General features: G+C 26.8%; 1 protein-coding gene across 1 annotated transcript; it reads left to right on the top strand.

Moving 5' to 3' along the window:
• Positions 1-13930: 13930 nt before the first annotated feature.
• Positions 13931-20771, top strand: F4812DRAFT_5222 (uncharacterized protein). The gene is made up of 3 exons (XM_047939166.1): positions 13931-14748; positions 14798-14885; positions 14934-20771. The coding sequence occupies exons 1-3, from the start codon at positions 14146-14148 to the stop codon at positions 20615-20617; spliced, it is 6375 nt and encodes a 2124-aa protein (XP_047794567.1). The 5' UTR covers positions 13931-14145; the 3' UTR covers positions 20618-20771.
• The last annotated feature ends 63 nt before the right edge of the window (positions 20772-20834 follow it).

Below are 20834 nucleotides of genomic sequence, written 5' to 3'. Positions count from 1 at the left end.
ATTTTATTATAATTATTCGTTTAAATTATTACTTAAAGCTTCTTTTTTAAATTATCTTTAATAATTTTTAAAAGTGTTTATTCCTTTAAGTCGTAATTATATTATTCTTTAATATAATCTAACATTCCTTATGGGCAATCTTTATTTATATTTTATCCTTTTTCAGTTTTAATAAATAATAGATATTGTTAAAACATAAATTAATCTCCTATTTATTTCTTTTTTTCGTTAAAATAATGTAAGCAATCCCATTAATTACATTTACAAATATTTTCTTAAAAATAATAATTATTAATAATAACGTAATTCTTAATATTTTAAGCAATTTAAGAGATTTAAATATTAAATGCTCTTAAAAATATTGCTTTTATAATTTAAGGTTTAAATTATCCTTTTAATATTTTAAGTTACTTATAAAGTGCCTTACAGTTTTTAAATATATGGTTTATTTTATTATAATTGTAATATTTAATTTTAATTATATTTTTTTTAAGTTTTTTTATTTTAATTATATTAAAATTAACTTTTTTAATTTCTTTTTTAATATAAGTAAAAATAAGTTTCTTAATTTTCTTTTCTTAAAACTTTTTATATAATCTTTTATTGTAAATAATAACTTATTTAATATATTTATTAATATATTTAAATCTTTTTTCCTTAAAGATTTTATTTTTAATTTATGTAGTTAATTCCTTATAAAAGTAATTAAATTAGATATTTTTAAAAAGCTAAATAATGGTTGCTAATTGTTTAAACTTAGTGATATATTTTAAAGTTCTTTTAATTTATTTAAAGTTTTAAATAACCTTTTAAACGTTTTCTTTTTTAAGTAAGTTATTAAATATTAATTTTATTTTATTTTCGAAGTTAAAGTACTTATTAAAAATATATTAAGACTTTTTTATTTCCTTTTAAATATTATTAAAATGGTTATTTATAATAAATTAAAGCTATTTAAGGGCCCCGCTTTTAAGATGTTAGCATATAATTAAAACCTTATATTCATTTTTTTTAAAATTAATTTAAAAAAAAGTTAAATAAAGTTTAACCGTATTAAGTTAAGTTTTTATATTTATAAAATTATTATATTTAAATGGCGGAAAAAGCCTAAATCCTTTATTAAATGGTAATAGGACCATAAGTTCTTATCGCCTTATAAATCATAAGTTAAAATCTTTATTAAGATCTTTATTAAGGTTATTATTGGGGTTTTTATTAGGATTTTCGCTTTTTTTTCATTTTAAACTAAGTTAATTCTTTTTTAAAGGCTTTAAACTTATTTTTAAATTTCTTATAGTTTTAATACGCTTTTTAAAACCTTTCTTTTAAAAGGTTAATTTATTCTCCTTAAATTAGGGTTTTTCTTTTTTCTTTATTAGTATTTTCAGTGGTTTCTTTTATTTTATCCTTAAATAATCTAATTTAGGACCTAATTTTTGCTAAAGCTATATTATTAATAAATCTTAATATGTAATTAAAAGGTAAAATATTAAGTTTATTACGTTATTTTATTTAATTAATTTTTATTAAAAGTTAGTTTTTAAAGAATTTATTTAATAAATATATAAATTAAGTATTAATAAAACGTTAAAAGTATTTATTAAAAAAGCTTAAAGTTTTTTTCCTTATATAAATTAAATATAAGATTTAAATTAATAATTAAAGAAATGTAAATAAGTAATTAAATATATAATAATTTTAAATACTTGTAAACCTCCTTTATCCTTCGTTTTAAAGTTATTATAATCTTAATGATCTTATTAATCTCGCCAAGATTAACGAGATTAACGAGATCACTATCCTCCATTAGCTTATCCGAGGTTCAGCCGCTTGATCGTACGTTTCAAGAACCCCGCTTCCTTACAAGGTATAGTTCCCGTGCTGTTAGTTCGTAACAATAATAAGAAAAAATTAAAGGATTGGTTTTTATTTTAATAACATTTATTATTTATTAATATTAAAAAGGGATAAAATATAAATAAAAATTACTTATAAAGAATATTATATTATGTTAAAAAATAGTATAATTATAAATTAAATATTTTAATATTTAAAGAAATTATTAAAAACGCTTTAAATTAAAAGCTTTAGGTAATAATTTATTAAAATAATTATAATAAAAATAAATTTAATAAAAGTATGGAATTTATAAATGAATAGAAAATTATAATAAAATAAAAAGAAAATGAATAGCTTTTTTATAAATTAAATAAAATATAATAATAAATAATAATTCATTAAATATATAATGAAAGTATATTAAATATTAATTTTAAATAATTAATTAAAGATAATTATATTTATATTTAAAAATAAATTATTAAATAAAAAAAAGAATAAAATAAAGAATTTTATATATTTTTAATAAATTAAATAATTATAATTCTCTTAATTATAAACTTTATTTAACTATAAAAATTAAAAATATAATAGTTTTTAATTATTTAAGGAATATATAAATAAGAAATTATATATATAAAAGGGGAATTTATAATAGTAGTAATTAATAAATATTTTAAAGTATAAAGAAAAAAAGTATTAATTATTAAAGTTAATTTAAAAATAGTAAAAATTAATATTTTAAAAATAGTATATTTATTATAAGAAGTTATTAAAATTAAACAATTTTTAAATATAAACGGATAAATTCTTATTTTAAATATTAAAAAATTTAACTTAAAGTTAAAAATATATATATATATAATTTATAATAAAATCTTAAATATAAAAAATATTATAAAATATTTTAAATTTTATACTTTTATAATTACTATAAAATATATAATTTAGTTAAAAAAATATAGGTTTTTAACTTAAATTGGTAAAAGGATATTTATTTATATATAAATATAAAAATATTAATAAAATTTAAATTAATTTTGAATTAATTTCTTTAAAAAATATATAAATAAATAACGTAGTTTTTAATATTATATTTCTTATGAAAAATAAATTTTATAAATATACGCATTATAAAAAATTATAAAAAAAATATAATTAATATTAATATTAAATATATATAATTTATAAATTTATTACTTTAAAAAAATATATAAAAAATATAAAAATATAAAAATATTTAATAAAATCTTATTAAAATTTATTAAAAAATAATAAAATTAATTTAAAAAAAAAGATTTAAATAAGGAAAATATTTTAAAAAACCTTAATATAATTTAAATAATTAATAATTATTTATATATTATAATAAAATAAAAGGATTAGAAATTTTAAATATTAATTAATTGTAAATATTTAATAAATATTATATATTTTAATATAATTAATAAATATTAAATTAATTATTAAAAAAAGAATTATTATATTAAAGGTTAATAATTAACAAATGATTAATTAAATATAATAAAAGATAAATTAAATAAAAAATTATAAATCTTTTAATTCGGATTTAATAAAAAAAATAACTAGTTTTTTTTTAATATTATAAATACTTAATATAATATAGTTTTAAAAAAGCTTTAATTAAAAATTAATAATTTAAAAATAAATTAACAAAAAAATACTATTAAATAATTATTTATAAAACTAAGTACAAAAGGTTACAAATTTAAGTATTGGAAAAAAGCTAACTTAAATAAACTTAATACAGCAATAAATAAATACGTATTTATAACCTTCGAAAAAACCTATAAAATAATACCTTTATATATATTATAACTTATAAAATTAATTAAAAAAATAAAATAATAAAAAACGATTAAAGGAAAAATTAAAATAGTATATAATAAATTTGTTAAAATACTTAAAAAATATTAAAAGAAATACTTAAAATTATTTATTAAAAATTAAATATAAATATAAAAGTTTTAAATTATAAACTTTATAATTATAAAATAAATTTCAAAAAAGGATAATTACTTAAGTTAAATAAGATATATTTATTAAATATAAATAAATAAAAGGCATTAATTAAAATTATTAAATAAAAATTTGAGAAAAAATATATATGGAAATTAAATTTATTAATTAAAAGTTTAGTTTTTTTAATACTTAAAAAAAATAAAAATGGAATATTAAGATTAAATAAAGATAAAAATATAATATATTAAAATATATATAATTATTAATATTTTAATTTTATTATTAAATAAAATAGTTACTTTTTATTTAATATTAATAATTTAATAAAAATAATAAAGAATATAAAATAGTTTATAATATTAAATCTTAAAGAAATATTCCATTTAATTTAAATAGTTAAAGGTAATAAATGAAAAATAATAATATAAATCTTTTTTAATTATTATAAATATTTAATTATATTATTTAAATTAATAAATGTATTAATAATATTTTAAAAAATAATTAAAACTGTATTACGAAATTTTTTTAAAAAAATAGTTTTTGTTTATTTAAATAATATTTTAATCTTTTTTAAAATTTTTAACTAATATGAAAAATATGTGGATAAAATATTAAAAACTTTAAATAAGGTTAATTTATTAATAAACCTAAAGAAAAGTAAATTTTATATATAAAAGATTAATTATTTAAAATATATAATTATATTTAAATAAATTAAAATATAAAATTTAAAGATTATAATAATATAAGATTAATTAATATTAAATAATATTATTATTATATAATAATTTTATAACTTTATTAATTATAATAAATAATTAATAAAAGATTTTAATAAAATTATAAATTTTATTATAGTTATTATATAAAGAAAGGAAAAAACCTTTTAATAGATATTTAAAATAAATTAAGCTTTTAAATGTTACGAACTAATAGCATGGGAACCATACCTTGTATGGAAGCGGGGATCTTGAAACGTACGATCCCAGGAACGGGTAAACTACGGATAAAATGTATTAAAGGGAAGTGATCCTAGTGATCCTAGTGATCTTACAAGATCACCAAAATTAACAAGATCACTAAAAACCATAATAACCTCAAAAAATAAAAAAGGTCTATAAGATATTTAAAAACTATTATATATTTAAACATTTATTTACATTTTTTTAATTATTAATTTAAATCTTATATTTAATTTATATAAGGGGAAAGACTTTAAGTTTTCTTAATAAATATTTTTAATGTTTTTATTAATATTTAACTTATATTATTATTATTTACTTAAAATTAAAACTTTTATTATTACACTTTAACGGACTTAAATATAAGTTTATTATATTTTAATAGTTTTTTAATTAGTACCGTTATTAATTAAATATAGTATAAGTGTTAATTTAAATAATAATATTCTTTCGCTTTTTTAAATTAATTATAATTTATTTATCTCAGAATATTTATTAAATAAATTCCTTAAAAATTAACTCTTAATAAAAATTAATTAAATAAAATAATGTAACGAACTTAACGTACTATTTTTTAATTACGTGTTAAAACTTATTAATAATATAGCCTTTATTAAAACTAAGTTTTAAGCTAAATTATCTAAGGATAAAGTAAAAAAGATTATAGAAATTACTAATAAAGGAAAAAAAAGAACTTTAACTTAAGGAAAATAAATTAACCTTTTAAAAAAAGGACTTTAAAAAGTATATTAAAACTATAACAAATTTAAAAATAAATTTAAAGCCCTTAAAAAGGAATTAATTAAACTTAAAACCAAAAAAGATAAAGATTTTAATAAGGATTTTAATAATGATTCTAATAATGATAAAAACCTTAACCCACAATTTATAAAACGATAAAAACCTACAGTCCCGTTATTAAACGATAAAGGATTTAAGCCCTTTTTGCTATTAAAATATAATGGTACTACGGACGTAAAAGCTTAACTTAACGCAACTAAACTTTATTTAACTTTCTTTTAAGTTAGTTTTAATAAAGACGAATATAAGGTCTTAATAATGTGTTAGCACTTTAAGGGCGAAGCTTTTAAGTGGCTTTAACTTATTATAAATAACCATTTTAATGACATTTAAAAGGAAATAAAAAAATCCTAATATGTTTTTAATAAATACTTTAATTTTAAAAATAAAATGTAATTAATATTTAGTAATTCACTTAAAAAAAAAGATATTTAAAAGGTTATTCGGAACTTTAAATAAATTAAAAGAGTTTCGGAATATATTATTAAGTTTAAATAATTGGTAATAATTGTCCAGCTCCCCGAAAATACTTAATTCAATTACTTTTATAAGGGATTAATTATATAAATTAAAGATGAAATTTCTAAAGAAAAAAAACTTAAATATATTAATAAATATATTAAATATATTATTATTTACGATAAAAGGTTATATAAAAGGTTTTAAAAAAAAAACTAGAAAACTTATCTTTATTTAAAAAAAAATTAAAGAAATTAGTTTTAGTGCAGTTAAAACGGAAAAACCCAAAAAAGATATAATTAAAATTAAGTATTATAATTGCAATAAAATAAGTTATATATTTAAAAACTGTAAAGCACTTTATAAATAACCTAAAGTATTAAAAAGATAATTAAAGCCTTAAATTGCAGGAGCAATATCTTTAAAAGCATTTAATATTTAAGTTTTTTAAATTGTTTAAAATATTAAGAACTACGTTATTATTAACAATTATTGCTTTTAAGAAAATATTTATAAATATAACTGATAGGACTATTTATATTACTTTAATAAAGAAAAAAAACGGATAAGAAATTAATTCGTATCTTAATAATACCTATTATCCACTAAAATTAAAAAAAGATGGAATATAAATAAAAATTGCTTATAAGGAATGCTAAATTACATTAAAGAATGATGTAATCACGAACCCGAAAAATAAATACCCTTTATAACTATTAAAAATAACTTAAAAAATAAACTTTAAGTAATAATTTAAATAAATAATTATAATAGGGATAAGTTTTATAAAACCATAGAATTTATAAATAAATAGGAAAACGTAATAAAATAATAAAAACACAAATAGCCTTTTTACGAATTAAATAAAATAGAATAATAAGTAATAAGCTATTAAATATATAATTATAATATTATAAATATGGATTTAAAATAATTAACTAGAAATAACTGCACTTATATTTAAAAACGGATTATTAAATAAGAAAAAAAGTAAAATAAAAAGTTCTACATATTCCCAATGGACTAGGTAGTTTTAATCCCTTTTATTATAGCTTTTATCTAATTGTAAAAATTAAAAATATAATATTTCTTAATTATTAAAAGATTATAAAAATGAAAAATTATATATATAAAAGGAGAATTCATTGCACAAATTATTAATAAATACCTTAAAATATAAAAAAAGAAAGTATTAACCATTTAAATTAACTTAAAGGTTGTAAAAGTTAATATTTTAAAAATAATATACATTTTATAAAAAGTTATTAAAATCGAACGCTTTTTAAATATAAATAGATAAATCTTTATCCTTAATATTAAAAAACCCAATTTAAAACTTAAAATATATATGCACAATTTATAATAAAACCTAAAATATAAAAAATATTATAAAATATTTTAAATATTATGCCCTTACAATTATTATTAAATATATAACTTAATTAAAAAGAATATAAGATTTTAGCTTAAATTGGTTAAAAGATATTTATTTATATATTAATATAAAAATATTAATAAAATCCAAATTAAGTTTAAACTAACTCCCTTAAGAAACATACAAGTAAATAACATAGTATTTAATATTGCATTTTTAATAAAAAATAGGCCTTAAATTTGCATATATTATAAAAAAAACGTAAAAAAATTATAACTAATATAAATATAAAGTATATATAATTTATAAGTTTATTACTTTAAAAAAATATATAAAACGTTATAAAGATATAAAAATATTAAATAAGGCTTTAATAAAATTTATTGAAAAATAATAAAAAAAGCTTAATAAAAAGGATATAAATAAGGAGAATGCCCTTTTAAATTTTAACGCAATTTAAATTATTAATAATTACTTATATATTACAATAAAATAAAAGGATTAAATGTTTTAAGCATTAATAGATTATAAATATTCAATAAATATTATTAATTTTAATATAATTAATAAATACTTAATTAATTACTAAAAAAAGAAATTACCGTACTAAAGATTAACAATTAACAGATAACCAATCGGATATAATAAAAAATAAATTAAATAAAAAATTATAAATCTCCTAATCCGGATTTAATAAAAGGACTATTTAATTTCCTTTAATATTATAAACACCTAATATAATATGGTTTTAAAAAAACCCTAATTAGAAATTAACAACCCCAAAATAAACTAGCAGAAAAACACTATCAAGTAATTATTATTAAAGTTAAGTACGGAAAGTTATAAACCTGAGCATTAGAAAAAGGCTAACTTAAATAAACTTAATACAGCAGCAAAAAAGTATATATTTGCAGCTTTTAAAAAAGCTTATAAAATAATACCTTTATATATATTACGATTTACAAAATTAATTAAGGAAATAAAATAATAAAAAATAATAAAAGGAAAAATTAAAGTAATATATAATAAACTTATTAACGTACTTAAAAAATATTAAAAGAAATATTTAAAACTATTTACCGAAAAACCAAATACTAATATAAAAGTCTTAAATTATAAATTTTATAATTATAAAATAAATCTTAAAACAAAATAGTTAAGTTAAATAAGGTATATTTATTAAATGCAAATAAATAAAAAGCATTAATTAAAATTATTAAATAAAAATTCGAAAAAGGATATATATAAAAAAAAATCAGATTTATTAATAAAAAGTCCAATCTTTTTAATACTTAAGAAAAATAAAAATAAAACGTTAAAATTAAATAAAAATAAAAATATAATATATTAAAATATATATAACTATTAACACCTTAATTTTATTACTAAATAAAATAGTTATTTTTTACCTAATATTAACGGTTTAATAAAAATAATAGGGAATATAAAGTAATTTATAATATTAAACTTTAAAAAGGTATTTTATTTAATTTAGATAACTAAAAGCGATAAATGGAAAATAATAATATAAACCCCTTTTAATCATTATAAATGCTTAATTATGTTATTCGGATTTACAAATACATTAGTAACATTTTAAGGAATAATTGAAACTATATTATGGAAATTTTTAAAAAAAAACGGTTTTTATTTACTTAAATAATATCTTAATTTTTTCTAAAACTTTTAACTAATATAAAAAATATATAAACAAAATATTAAAAACCTTAAATAAGATTAACCTACTAATAAACCTAAAGAAAAGCAAATTTTATATATAAAAAATTAATTATTTAAAATATATTATTATATTTGGACAAATTAAAATATAAAACTTAAAAATCGTAATAATATAAAACTAGCTAATATTAAATAACATTATTATTATACAACAATTCCACAGTTTTACCAATTATAATAAATAATTAATAAAAAACTTTAATAAAATTATAAATTTTATTATGGTTATTATATAAAGAAAAGAAAAAACCTTTTAATAGACGTTAAAAATAAATAAGGTTTTTAAGGAAATATAAAAGGCTATTACCAGCAACCCAATAATAAAATTACTTAAGTTAAATTAGTTAAAACAAATTTATATTAACAGATTTAATATAATTATAAGCGCAGTTTTAGAACAGCTCGAAAACGATAAGATATAGTATTTAATGGCATATTTATCTAAGATCTTTAAGGGCATTTAGACAAGATATTAAACTTACGATAAAGAATTACTTACTATTGTTACAGCATTTAAAGAATGGAAATATTAGTTCAGCGGAACTAAAGAACTAATTATAATATTATTTAATTATAATAACTTTAGAACGCTAATAATTATTTAGAAATTAAAACTTAAAATCTAAAAATAGGTAAAATATCTTAATAATTTTAACTTTAAAATAGTTTATGTTACAGGAAAAGTTAATATATAAGTTAATGCACTTAACAAACCTCATAGCGTTAATATAAAAAATATAATAAAAGAAAAAGTAGTACTTATATTAAATAAACAAGGGGTACTTATTTTATTAATATTATATTTAATAAAAAAGGATAATATATAAATAACCCATATTAAAAAAGCATTACTTACGGAAGAACTACCAATAAATATTAAAATAAGAAAAAGAATAATCACATACTTAAGTAAAGTATATATATTAAAGGCTTTATAATATGAATTTGTTAAAAAATACCACGAACATCTGTTACACGGACATTAAAGAATTTTTTAAATTATGTAATAAATCATAAGAAATTATAACTTCTTAAATTTACTTAAAATAATTAAAAAAATAATTAATAATTGTAATATGTGCAATAAAATTAAAATAATTAAATATAAGCTATACGGGCTTACGTAACTTACGGAAATTTTAAATAAAACCTGGAAAATTATCGCATAAAATTTTATTATTAAATTATTATTATTAAAAGAACTTATAATTAATATATTATATAATAGTATATGGGTAATAGTTAATAAATTAATAAAATATAGATATTTTATATTATATAAAAAATTTAACACAATTGAAAATTTAGTTTATATATTTTTTAAATATATAATTAATAAATATAAATTATTAAAATATATTATCTTAAATAAAAATAAATTATTTATATTTAAGTTTTGGATTAATTTAATAGTTAAAATAAGTATAAAATAAAAACTGTTAATAATATATTATTTATAATTAAATAAATAAACGAAGCGTTTAAACTAGATATTAAAATAGTATTTTCGTATATATATTAATAAAATATAAAATAATTAAGTAAAATTATTATTACAAATAAAAATTATATATAATAATTTTATAAATAAAAATATAAAAATATTTTTATTTAAAGTAAATATTAGTTACGATTTTATTATTATAAAGTTAATTAATATAAAAGAAATATTTGTACTTAAGGCAAAAGTTATAACAAAATAAATTATTATTATATAAAGATATTTAATAGATAAATTTAAGTTTTTATAAATTAAAATAAAAAAATATAATAATTAATATAAAATTAAGGGATTAATTTTTAAAAGGGGAAATAAAGTTTATTTATTATAATAAAATATTAAAATTAAAAGATTAAATAATAAATTAAATTATAAGAAACTTAGATCTTTTAAAATTGAAAAAGTTATTTTAAAAATTAATTATAAATTATTATTATTAATAAAAATAAAGTTATATTTAGTTTTTTATATTTCTTTATTAAAAAAAGTATTTAAAAAAGTATTTATATAAATTATTTTAAATATTAAAATTAATTAAGAATATAAAATTAAAAAAGTATTAGATTTTAAATAATTTAAAAATTAAATTAAATATTTGATTAAATAAAAGGATTATTTATTAAAAATATATATATAAGAATTAATTAAATATTTTAAGAATGTTTAAGAGTTTATTAAGGTATTTTATTAAAATTCTTTTAATTATTTATAAATATTAATAGATTTAAATTTAAGTTAAAATTATTTTAAAAAGCGGCTTTATTAGGATTATCTTTAGAAGAATTAAAAGGCAAAACCGGATTAATTTAATTAAAAATATTTTGATCCTTATTTTCCTCTTTTTCTTTTAAATATTTAATTTTTTTATAATATATAATTTCGATAATTTTAATTTTTAAAGTTTCTTTTTAAAAATAAAATTAATTAAATTATTTAATATATGTAAATATATTATTTTAACGCTTTTTAATTAAGGTTTGATATTAATGAATTTTAATAAGATAAGTTTTAATTTCCTTATTAAATTTAAGTAACTTTTTTTTTAGTTTTATAACGTTTTTTTTACAGTTGAAAAAATTCTAATAAAATATTATTTAAAAAATTTATTTTTATTATATTATAATTTAAATAATTATTATCTTTAATGTAATAATAATAAGTAAAGAAGTTTTTGATTAAGAAATAAAATGTTTTATTAATATAAAGGTAGTAGGAATATAAAAGACCATAGAAGCTGAAAATTTCGATAAAGGAAGTACGAACTTTATGGATGGTTTTTTAATTAAGTTTACGTTTAACTTTTACAATAAATTTAATAATATGTTTTGATATTATAATATATAAATTAATATTTAAGAAAATGAAGGAAAATAAGAAAATAAAGGATTTATTAGGATTTTTAAAGGTAAAAAAATTGGGAAAAAAAAGAATGGTGTTATAAACTAACGGGCTAATAAAGTTATATTAAATATGGAAACGGGGGATAATTAATAACGTTTTCGGTTAAACTTTAGATAATTGGATTTTATAAATTTTATAAATTTTAAGATTTTATAAGATTTATAAGATTTTTAAGAATTATAAAAATTATAAGATCTTAAATGAAAATAATATATAAATAAGGAAATTTATAAGATATTTAAATTATTATATATTTAATTATTTATTTACGTTTTTTTAATTATTAATTTAAATTTTATATTTAATTTATATAAAAGGAAAAACTTTAAGCTTTTTTAGTAAATATTTATAATATTTTATTAATATTTAACTTATATTATTACTATTTACTTAAAATTAAAACCTTAATTATTATACTTTAATAAACTTAAGTGTAAATTCGTTATAACATATTATTAAATTAAATGCGTAAATATTTTTTATTTAAATTTTTTATATTAAAAAATAATTAATATTTTATTATAAAAATATAATAATAAATATATTAAAATTAATTAAAACTTTAATTTAATTATTATATAAATTATTAATAAATGTTTCATAAAAATTTTATAATATATTAAATATAATTTACACTTATAATTAATATTATAATTTTATATATATTATAAAAAAAACTTTTTTTTATATTTTATAAATTTTTTACATATATAATAAAATTTATAATAATTATTTTTATTTATTAATAAATGTTTTAAATATTTTAAATAAAATTATAAAAATTATATATTATTTATTATATAAAGTTATTTTATTAAAAAATAAATTACGTATTTTTTTAAATATTATAAAATTAAAAATAAATAATTATAAAAAAACTTTATAATTTTTTAACAAAAATAATAATATTAAAAATAATTAAATAATAATTAAAAATATAAATTATAATTTAAAAATATATTAAACTATAATAATTTTAATTAAAAAAGTATAAAATCGTGGACCATTAACTAATATAATATATTATCATATAATATAATAATATAATACGTATAAGCTTGCTCCTTACTTTCTACTTAGGTATGCACGTACATACTGTAAAACTACATAGTACCTAAGTAGTCCCAGAAGGAACAACGTTATCCTCGTTTCTCACGAGTCGTTTCGGCGTTTCGCATTGTTTCGGCGGGGCCAGTTGCGCACTACGGCACGCGATGGCATGTACTGTGTACCTCTAATGTAAATAGAAAATATCGCGACTAGAAACTGGAGCATATCGATTAGGTCTATCAATAATCATTCTTCTACAAAAGAGATCGGAAGGCATATGTGTCATATCGTGCCGTTTATAGAAGCTGGAAACAATCCGTCAAACTATGCACCAAACATCGGCGACTTTTATGTTATCCTCCACGCCCAAAATAAATTGCACGCTTCATATTCATACTAAGCCGCTCCTGCGGCCGGGTTGATCGTTGACGATGGAGAATTCCTATGTCGAATGTAACGGTTCGGGTTTCAAATCTAACAATCCTTGAAAAGGGGCCGTGGTCCACATACGCCTTGGGGGATTCAGCCTTGCGCTTCTATCCAATCAATGGCATCGCCTTTCGTTATCTGATGGGACCAATCGAAGAACCTCGAACATAACCCTGCAAGGTCCATGTTTGAGGATCATGAAGACTATTCCGCTATTGCGGAAGGCCAAGGTTCAAGGAGATGGGTGCTATGATGGGCCGAGAGCAAGCCTTCCTTCACCCTCGTCTCGTCTACAACCGCATGCTAGTCACTAGCCACTAGCCACTCCTCTACTTTCTACCTCCAGTCCCTTCACGTCCTGTTTCTCACTCTCATTCCGTGTCTTCACGCCATCACGCCAATTATCACCAGTGTCGACCGTTATGGCGTTGTAGTACACTCGTCCGCGTCAACTAACCAGCGTCAATATGCATCATTCGCTTCGTGATTAATATTTTATAATACCTTTGAAAGACCCATTGAGTGGGTTATTCGTACTCTCTCTCTCTCTCTCTCTCTCTCTTTAAAAGCGAATTTTTACTTACCTACGCGCCGTCGAATTCATGGCGACACCAGGAACAACACCAGCCTTATTGGCTGCATTTTTTTTCGGTATTTTGTTTAACGCGGCGTCTGCTGGTTTGGTTTTATATGCTGTAGGCCATGGCTCAGCAATCTTTCGGGACGGCCTGAGGCTGGTCCTCACACTGTTCCTGACTTCTTCCGCCGCCTGGGCTCTGGTCGAATTTTTGGCTACCATTATCGAGCCGACTGCGGCGTCCACGTGCCAGGTTGCGGTTGTGTTTTCGTCGATCTTCGATCAGATGGGAAGGGTGTTTGCCGGGCAATACTTGGTTTGGGCAGCGCGAGCGGAAAAGAAATCAATTCCGAATATAGTATCGCAAGTCCTCATTCTCGTTCGGTTCGGTGTTGGCATGGCATTTATTGGACTGGCACGAAGCGAGTTCAACCCCACATGCGTGCCCGTTTCTAGCGTTCCGCCTATTGCTATTATCATTATCGTACTAGATGCCATCATTCTTTCTCTTGTGGCTGTTCAAATCTTATCGAGTACATCATTGAATGTTGTCTCCAATGATCAACACGCCCCCGTCGGGAAGAAAAGCGTTACCTCGGTCACAATTGGGTTCGCGATTTGGATAGGGGTCAGTCCAGTTACGTCACTACATCTACTCGTGTACTAATTATCTGCAGACGAGCGTAGTCCTTCTACTAGGCGCGAGGACTACGGATTTGGTACTCAGGACGACATTGCCTGCCGTTGGTCTAGCAATCTTAGTCGGTATGTATCGTAACGTCCTTTTTTTGTCGAATTGCTGACAATTCGAAGCATTAGTTACCGTACTCTCAGGATCACTTGTTGTCCCTCGTGGTCCGCCCTTACGACGACTAGATTCTCCAACTACCCGAGACGTTGGTAGGGATCGGTATTTGCCGTCCTCAGATTCCGCAGACTATCCCCCGTCTCGATACGAGGATGTTAAAGGCATAAATACAACTGTTATGGCAACATACATCTCTCGAAATGATGTTTCTGGAATTAGTGGACTTGGTAACTCGAAGAAAAATATTAAGGAGAAGGCCTGGAGTAAGGCCACAGGGGGCAAGCTCATAATTTCGAAGCCGGTTCTTATATCACAAGAAGGCATGGAAAATCCTCTTGACAGGATACCGACAGTCGATCTTGCTACGGCCGCTAATAATGAAAAAGAGCGGCGGGGAAAGCTACTGCAGCGTGAGCCAACTCTTATTGCATCGCGACCAGCCCCTCAGCCGCCTAGCGCTTCGGAACGAGGCGAGTTGCTTGCTAGGGAACGAAGTCTAAAACGTAAGGAGGTCCAATCATCGTCTTTAGCGCAGCTGGAGAGGACTACCTCGACCAAGACGTCTGAGACATCGGCGGGACTGTCTGTCGAGGCAAATGCGTCTTCTACTTCTTCGGAATTATCTCCTGGGACTGAACAGGTAAGGCGGAGATCCCCGAGGTATCCCCAAGAACCGTCAATGCCAACAACCTTCCAACCAATTCGACCTGGCGAGCCGATTCGTATACCTATTCCACGGCCCCGGGATCCATCCCCATCGCCAAAGGACTCTGAGCCAGTAAAGACACCGCTCCAGCGACGACCCACGACAGGACTTCCGTCGAATCCCCGGGCCCAAGCGATGAGGCCAATCGCGAAGGAGGCTAGTAGTCAACGACAGGAGACTGTAATGTTTGTCAATAACATTGTCTATGACGATCCAAATTTCGTCAGCAATATCGTCCAAGGGGCTTCAAAAACGCCGAAACCCTCCCTAAACTCTCCAGATTCGATTGTCAACCGTCCACGTCCGATCCCTAGAAAAGGAGATAATGACCGTCAAGTTTTTCCTGCCGAGGTTTCACCTACTCAGGGACATAGACGTTCGAAATCAAGTGGCTCGATTATCGCGAGAAAATCGATCCTGACGTCTGTACCGGGAAGCCCTACCCAGCTGCCACCTTTGCCACCTCCGCCGAAAAGTGCCGGTAACTTGTCTCGTCCTCAGCTCAATCACACGAAGAGCATGTCGCTCGACGAGAAAATGGACTTGCTGTATACCACACCTCTTAGAGCTCCATCGAAACAGAAGTCGATGGTCCCCGAGATACCACCATTGCCGACGGTGTATGCGGTGGGCACGCAAGGGCCAAATACTGAGAGTGTTTCTGACCGCGGAGTCCAAGATGGCTATCGACTATCTAAGGCAACTGACAAGAGTTCAACGCGAACCACCAGTATCCTCGGCATCGACGATATTCCGCAAGATGACTTACAGAGGGCTGGCAGCTCTCCCAATGTAGTTGATAAGTCGGGTCAGTTCCGGCAGCCGAGAATATCTGTCGAAAACGAAAGCAAACCACGCCTATCCGATGCTAAGATGAATAGAAGATCGTCACCTGTCATCCCGGTAGAAGGTCAATTCAGTATGCCGTCTTCGAAGGATGAAAGCAAGGAGCGAGATGGATATGCCAGCACTATCTGGGGCTCCGTGCATTCTCCTATTGCTGCTGTTAATATTCAGCAGTCTAGGCAGAATGCCCATTCAACGTATATTCAAAAAGACACTCGAGCCCTCGGAAAACAGAAGAAATATAGTAGCTCTATCAAGGAAGCGACTATCGAGCAATCTAACGCGGGCAGTTTCCATCGTCGGGTTGGCGAGGAATGCCCGTCTTTCTCTAATAGAAAGGGCAAGGGTCGATTAAGAAAGATGCCTCCACCAGCGCCTCTGATTCTTAACGGGAGATATAACAACAGGACAATCCTAGTTCAACCTGCAGAACCCTCGCCACTCGAGTCGCCCGAAGCCGCGTATCAGATGATTCAAACTCAGCTCCGACGTTTCGAGCAACCAAACCCGGATTCCGTGGGCAGCGAGGGACAGCGGCTGATACTACTAGAGAACCTGGAGAAAGAGATGAGTCAACTTGAAAATCAATGGCAGCACTCACAAAACCTTCTTCAGCGTAATTCCATATCGAGTATCAAAACTTCTCCGGCGAAAGATTCCCGCCCTCCTTCAACGATAGCCGAACGCAGGGCATCGCGAAATGCGGCTATACGAATTGGAATTATGCGATCTAAAGGCGAAGGTACTACGAGCACACACCCGTCTCAGACTTCCGGGCTAAGTTCCGAAAACACTTGCACCAGCCAGGGGCAAGCTCGTTTTGCCGATGCTCAGGCGGAAGATATGACGAACACGCCCAACTTGATTATGAGGCATAACAATCTTAACTTCCTTTCTGTCTCTAAAGCTGCACTAGGTAGCCCGAGCCCACCTGATACCGAAGAATCTGAATACGAGAATAGATTACCCAGTAGCATACAACCGCTTGGCCCAAGGCTATCTACGCAGTTGGACAAAACTTACCAACTTTGGAAACCTCAATGCCCCGTCCAGAACTCGAACAATTCAGGTCTCTGGGTGGGAGTAGCGAAGCAGCGTCAGACAACTAGTAAGAGTCTGGAGCTTCCAAGCCTGCCTCCGCGTCCGGCAACTAGAAAACCATTGGCCCCATTAACCATAGAAAGCTCTAGACTATGGCAAAAGACTTCTAAGAGCAGCAACACGATAATTGGCAATGGCCTTTGGGAGAAGTGCATTCCGTCGCACGATTCCGAACCAAGCAGGGCTGTTTCTCGTCCGGTCACCGTTCGCCCTCCTCGAAGGAACAAGCGCGTGTCTCTCCTACCTGATATTTTAGAGAACCCTGAGCCCTTGCCTGATAGGCGTGGCACTTTAGGTCTATTTCAATTCCCTTGGGGCGAGAAGAGCGAGAATGCCAGCATTCAACTTCCGCCACCTCCCCGTATGTATACGGCCATGCCAGGAACTATGACTACAGGAGCCCCGGCCGGGAATGTCTTCTTGAACCTCAGGTCAAGTCAGCCCGAAGACAATGAATTTACGACGTCCTTCTTTGATGACTATGAAGCTGAGGAAGAGGGCGACGATAACTTGGACAACTTTAATGACTTCTCAGATAGCGATGGAGATGATTTCGACGAAAGCACTCTGTGGGAGATTGCAAGCTTACTCAGGACCGAGGTGCCCTCAAGGGATAGCTTACTTCTTGTTTCACAATACACTTCGCCACCCGCCAACTCTCCCACGTTTTCCCACGATGTCATCGATATGCTAGTTGATAATTATAATGACAATGGCATGGTCCTAGAAGACCCAATACTGCTGGATCGGTCTTACAACTCAGCCCCTGAGTCTATTTCCACCCAGGGCTTGCTGTGGTCAGCCCGGTCAGAGCCCCCCCAAAACCATCGCGCTCTTGGCTTGCCCCAGCCAGACTTGGCAATCTGGGAAAGTTATAGAACAGAAACTAGGGAAAAGGCTAAACCTAACCGCCGCGTCGAAGATGTCATGTCTATCCGAAGTATGAACTTATGGGAACCAAGGACTGAGGATGGCAATCACAGTACTAGTTCACTCTGGAGTGCGTCAAAATCACATGCTTTACTAGATATCTCTTCGCAAACAATAAAGACAGATGCGCCTACTCAGCCGGTATCTCTATGGGTGCAACCGGTCGCTAGTGTAGCTTCGGAAGCCCGGGGCTTGTTCGACATTAGCCAGCCGAGGGAGGACTATCGAAGAAGCTCAAAGGAGCCTGCTGCTCTTTTCATGAAGAAGAAGCCTCGTACAGTTGAAATGTCACTAGGAAAGCTAGCATCTAAAAGTCTCTGGGGAACCAATGACACTGCTGCCCCATTGTTGCTTCTTTGGCAGAAACCGGCTATGACTCCTATGTCTGAGCATAATGGTTTGTTTGACAGCAATGCGGCTAGATCTGACTACCGCAGGACTGCCAAAGAACCGGCTGCTATTTCTATGAAAATAACACCTCGTCTGATTAGGGAACCGCTAGTGAGCCTTCAGACAAGAGATCTTTGGTCTAGGGAAAGCAGTGCGTCGCAGCCGATTCGTGGTGCTGAGATGTTCTTGTCTAAGAATTCCGCCACGAAAGCTTTGCAGCCAAGTGAGAAGGGGACCATGCCTAAGATACAGAAAGTGTTATTGTGGGAGAAGCCAATGAGGCATGAAGCATCAGAGCACGGAGGTCTATTTGATATTAGTGCTGTAAGATACGATTACCGGAGGACCTCTAGTGCCCCAGCTGCCATTGCGATATCAAAGAAGTCTCGTCCCAACAAGGAACCCTTACCTTCTATCACATCGACTAGTCTCTGGACTGGAGAGGTCGCGGCCCGTACCTTTGAGCCCCGTGTATTTTCAAAGATATCGTTACCAAGTCGTGAGAATCTATTGTGGGAACACCCTATCCTGCCCGCCATCATGTCGAATTACGAAGGTTTATTTGATGTGAATGTTGTTAGAATAGATTACCGTAGGACCTCCAAGCTTCCGGCTGCGATCAGTATGGCGCGAAGGCCTCGCAAAGGAGAAGAATCTCCTACGGCTCTAACAAGCACGAAGCTCTGGGAGATGTCGACCAAGTCACGCCACACTTCTACCAGCTCGATTTCCCTATGGAGTAAAGCCAGCGTATTAACATCCTTCACATCTGGCTTGTTCCAATTGGACCCTACTCGCAAAACCTTTCGAACTACTTCCGCAGAACCTGCTGCTCTTCAAATGAACCGAAAACCCCGCTTCGCTAACGGACCCCTACCGATCATCGAGTCGACTCGTCTGTGGACTAACGATCAAATCACTTCGGTTGAGCTAGATTGGATAATAATTTCATCTGTTCGACCGAGCGGTCCATCTGTCATTTCTGTATCTACAATAGAATCGTTGCCCACATCTCCTATGACCGAATCATCATCAGTCAAAACTGGCGCCACCCAAGCATCTTCGGCCAAGGACACTGGCAGTCCCCTCCGTCAGTTATCTCGTCCTAACATCGTGTATCCCGTGGACTGGGATAGCGCTCTACAAGAAGCCATTGTAGATAGTTCCCCTAGTTCTATGGCTGCTTTGAGAGCTTCTTACCCTCGGAACTGGGACGTTGAACTTCAAGCAGCGATCCAGGCAAGCCACGTATCCCCTAAAATTGTCCGTAAAGCTGCATCCCCTCGCGACTGGTCTAATGCACTCCACGCCGCGATCATTTCTTCATACCCTGAGATTAGGTTCTCACGTGGTCAAGCTTTGCCATCAAAATGGAATACCGCACTTCAAGATGCCATTGCCAGAAGCCCGCCACCCCAGACAGATTCAACTGCCATGCTGCTCTGGGAGAAGCCGGTTACGAAAATGACCCCTGCTACGAATAGTCTATGGTCCCCTGAGCTCATCGACGAGACGGCATCTCGCTTCGAGGCTCGCATTGAGACGATGCGACATGGTCCGCGCAAATTTAACAAAACTTCTCAGAGGTCCGCCTCCGATATCGAACCTGACTTCAGCAAGCAAGAGATGTGGAGGCGTGACAATAACATCAACGACCAAGGGAGGGATTGGTTAGAGGGTTCGATGAGGAAGCGTTTCACGCGCGTCGAACTATGATACTGAAAGAGTTTCGAAAGGGTTGGTTTCAAGGATCGTCACATTAGGTAGGAACAGATATTATTATATACCCCTTCATATTGCAAAACATCTAATAATTAGCGGAGAACCGCATTTCATTTATATCATTCTTTTAGCTTTTATTTTGCCGTGTTTATATCTAATTCTAGTGTTTGGAAGAACGAATGTATCTAATGCAGCATCACGCTTGACGAAG

The sequence above is a fragment of the Daldinia caldariorum genome, assembly GCF_022478825.1.
Source record: "Daldinia caldariorum strain CBS 122874 unplaced genomic scaffold F4812scaffold_1, whole genome shotgun sequence".
In the NCBI taxonomy this organism is placed as follows: Eukaryota; Fungi; Ascomycota; class Sordariomycetes; order Xylariales; family Hypoxylaceae; genus Daldinia; species Daldinia caldariorum.
This window is presented reverse-complemented; position numbering and strand designations above follow the sequence as displayed.

Excerpts from the sequence above, each read along its gene's own strand:
- F4812DRAFT_5222 (XM_047939166.1), top strand. The coding sequence starts at position 14,146 with ATGGCGACACCAGGAACAACACCAGCCTTATTGGCTGCATTTTTTTTC. Across the intron at positions 14,749-14,797 it reads GGTTCGCGATTTGGATAGGG|ACGAGCGTAGTCCTTCTACT; the intron begins GTCAGTCCAGTT and ends AATTATCTGCAG. Across the intron at positions 14,886-14,933 it reads TGGTCTAGCAATCTTAGTCG|CATTAGTTACCGTACTCTCA; the intron begins GTATGTATCGTA and ends GACAATTCGAAG.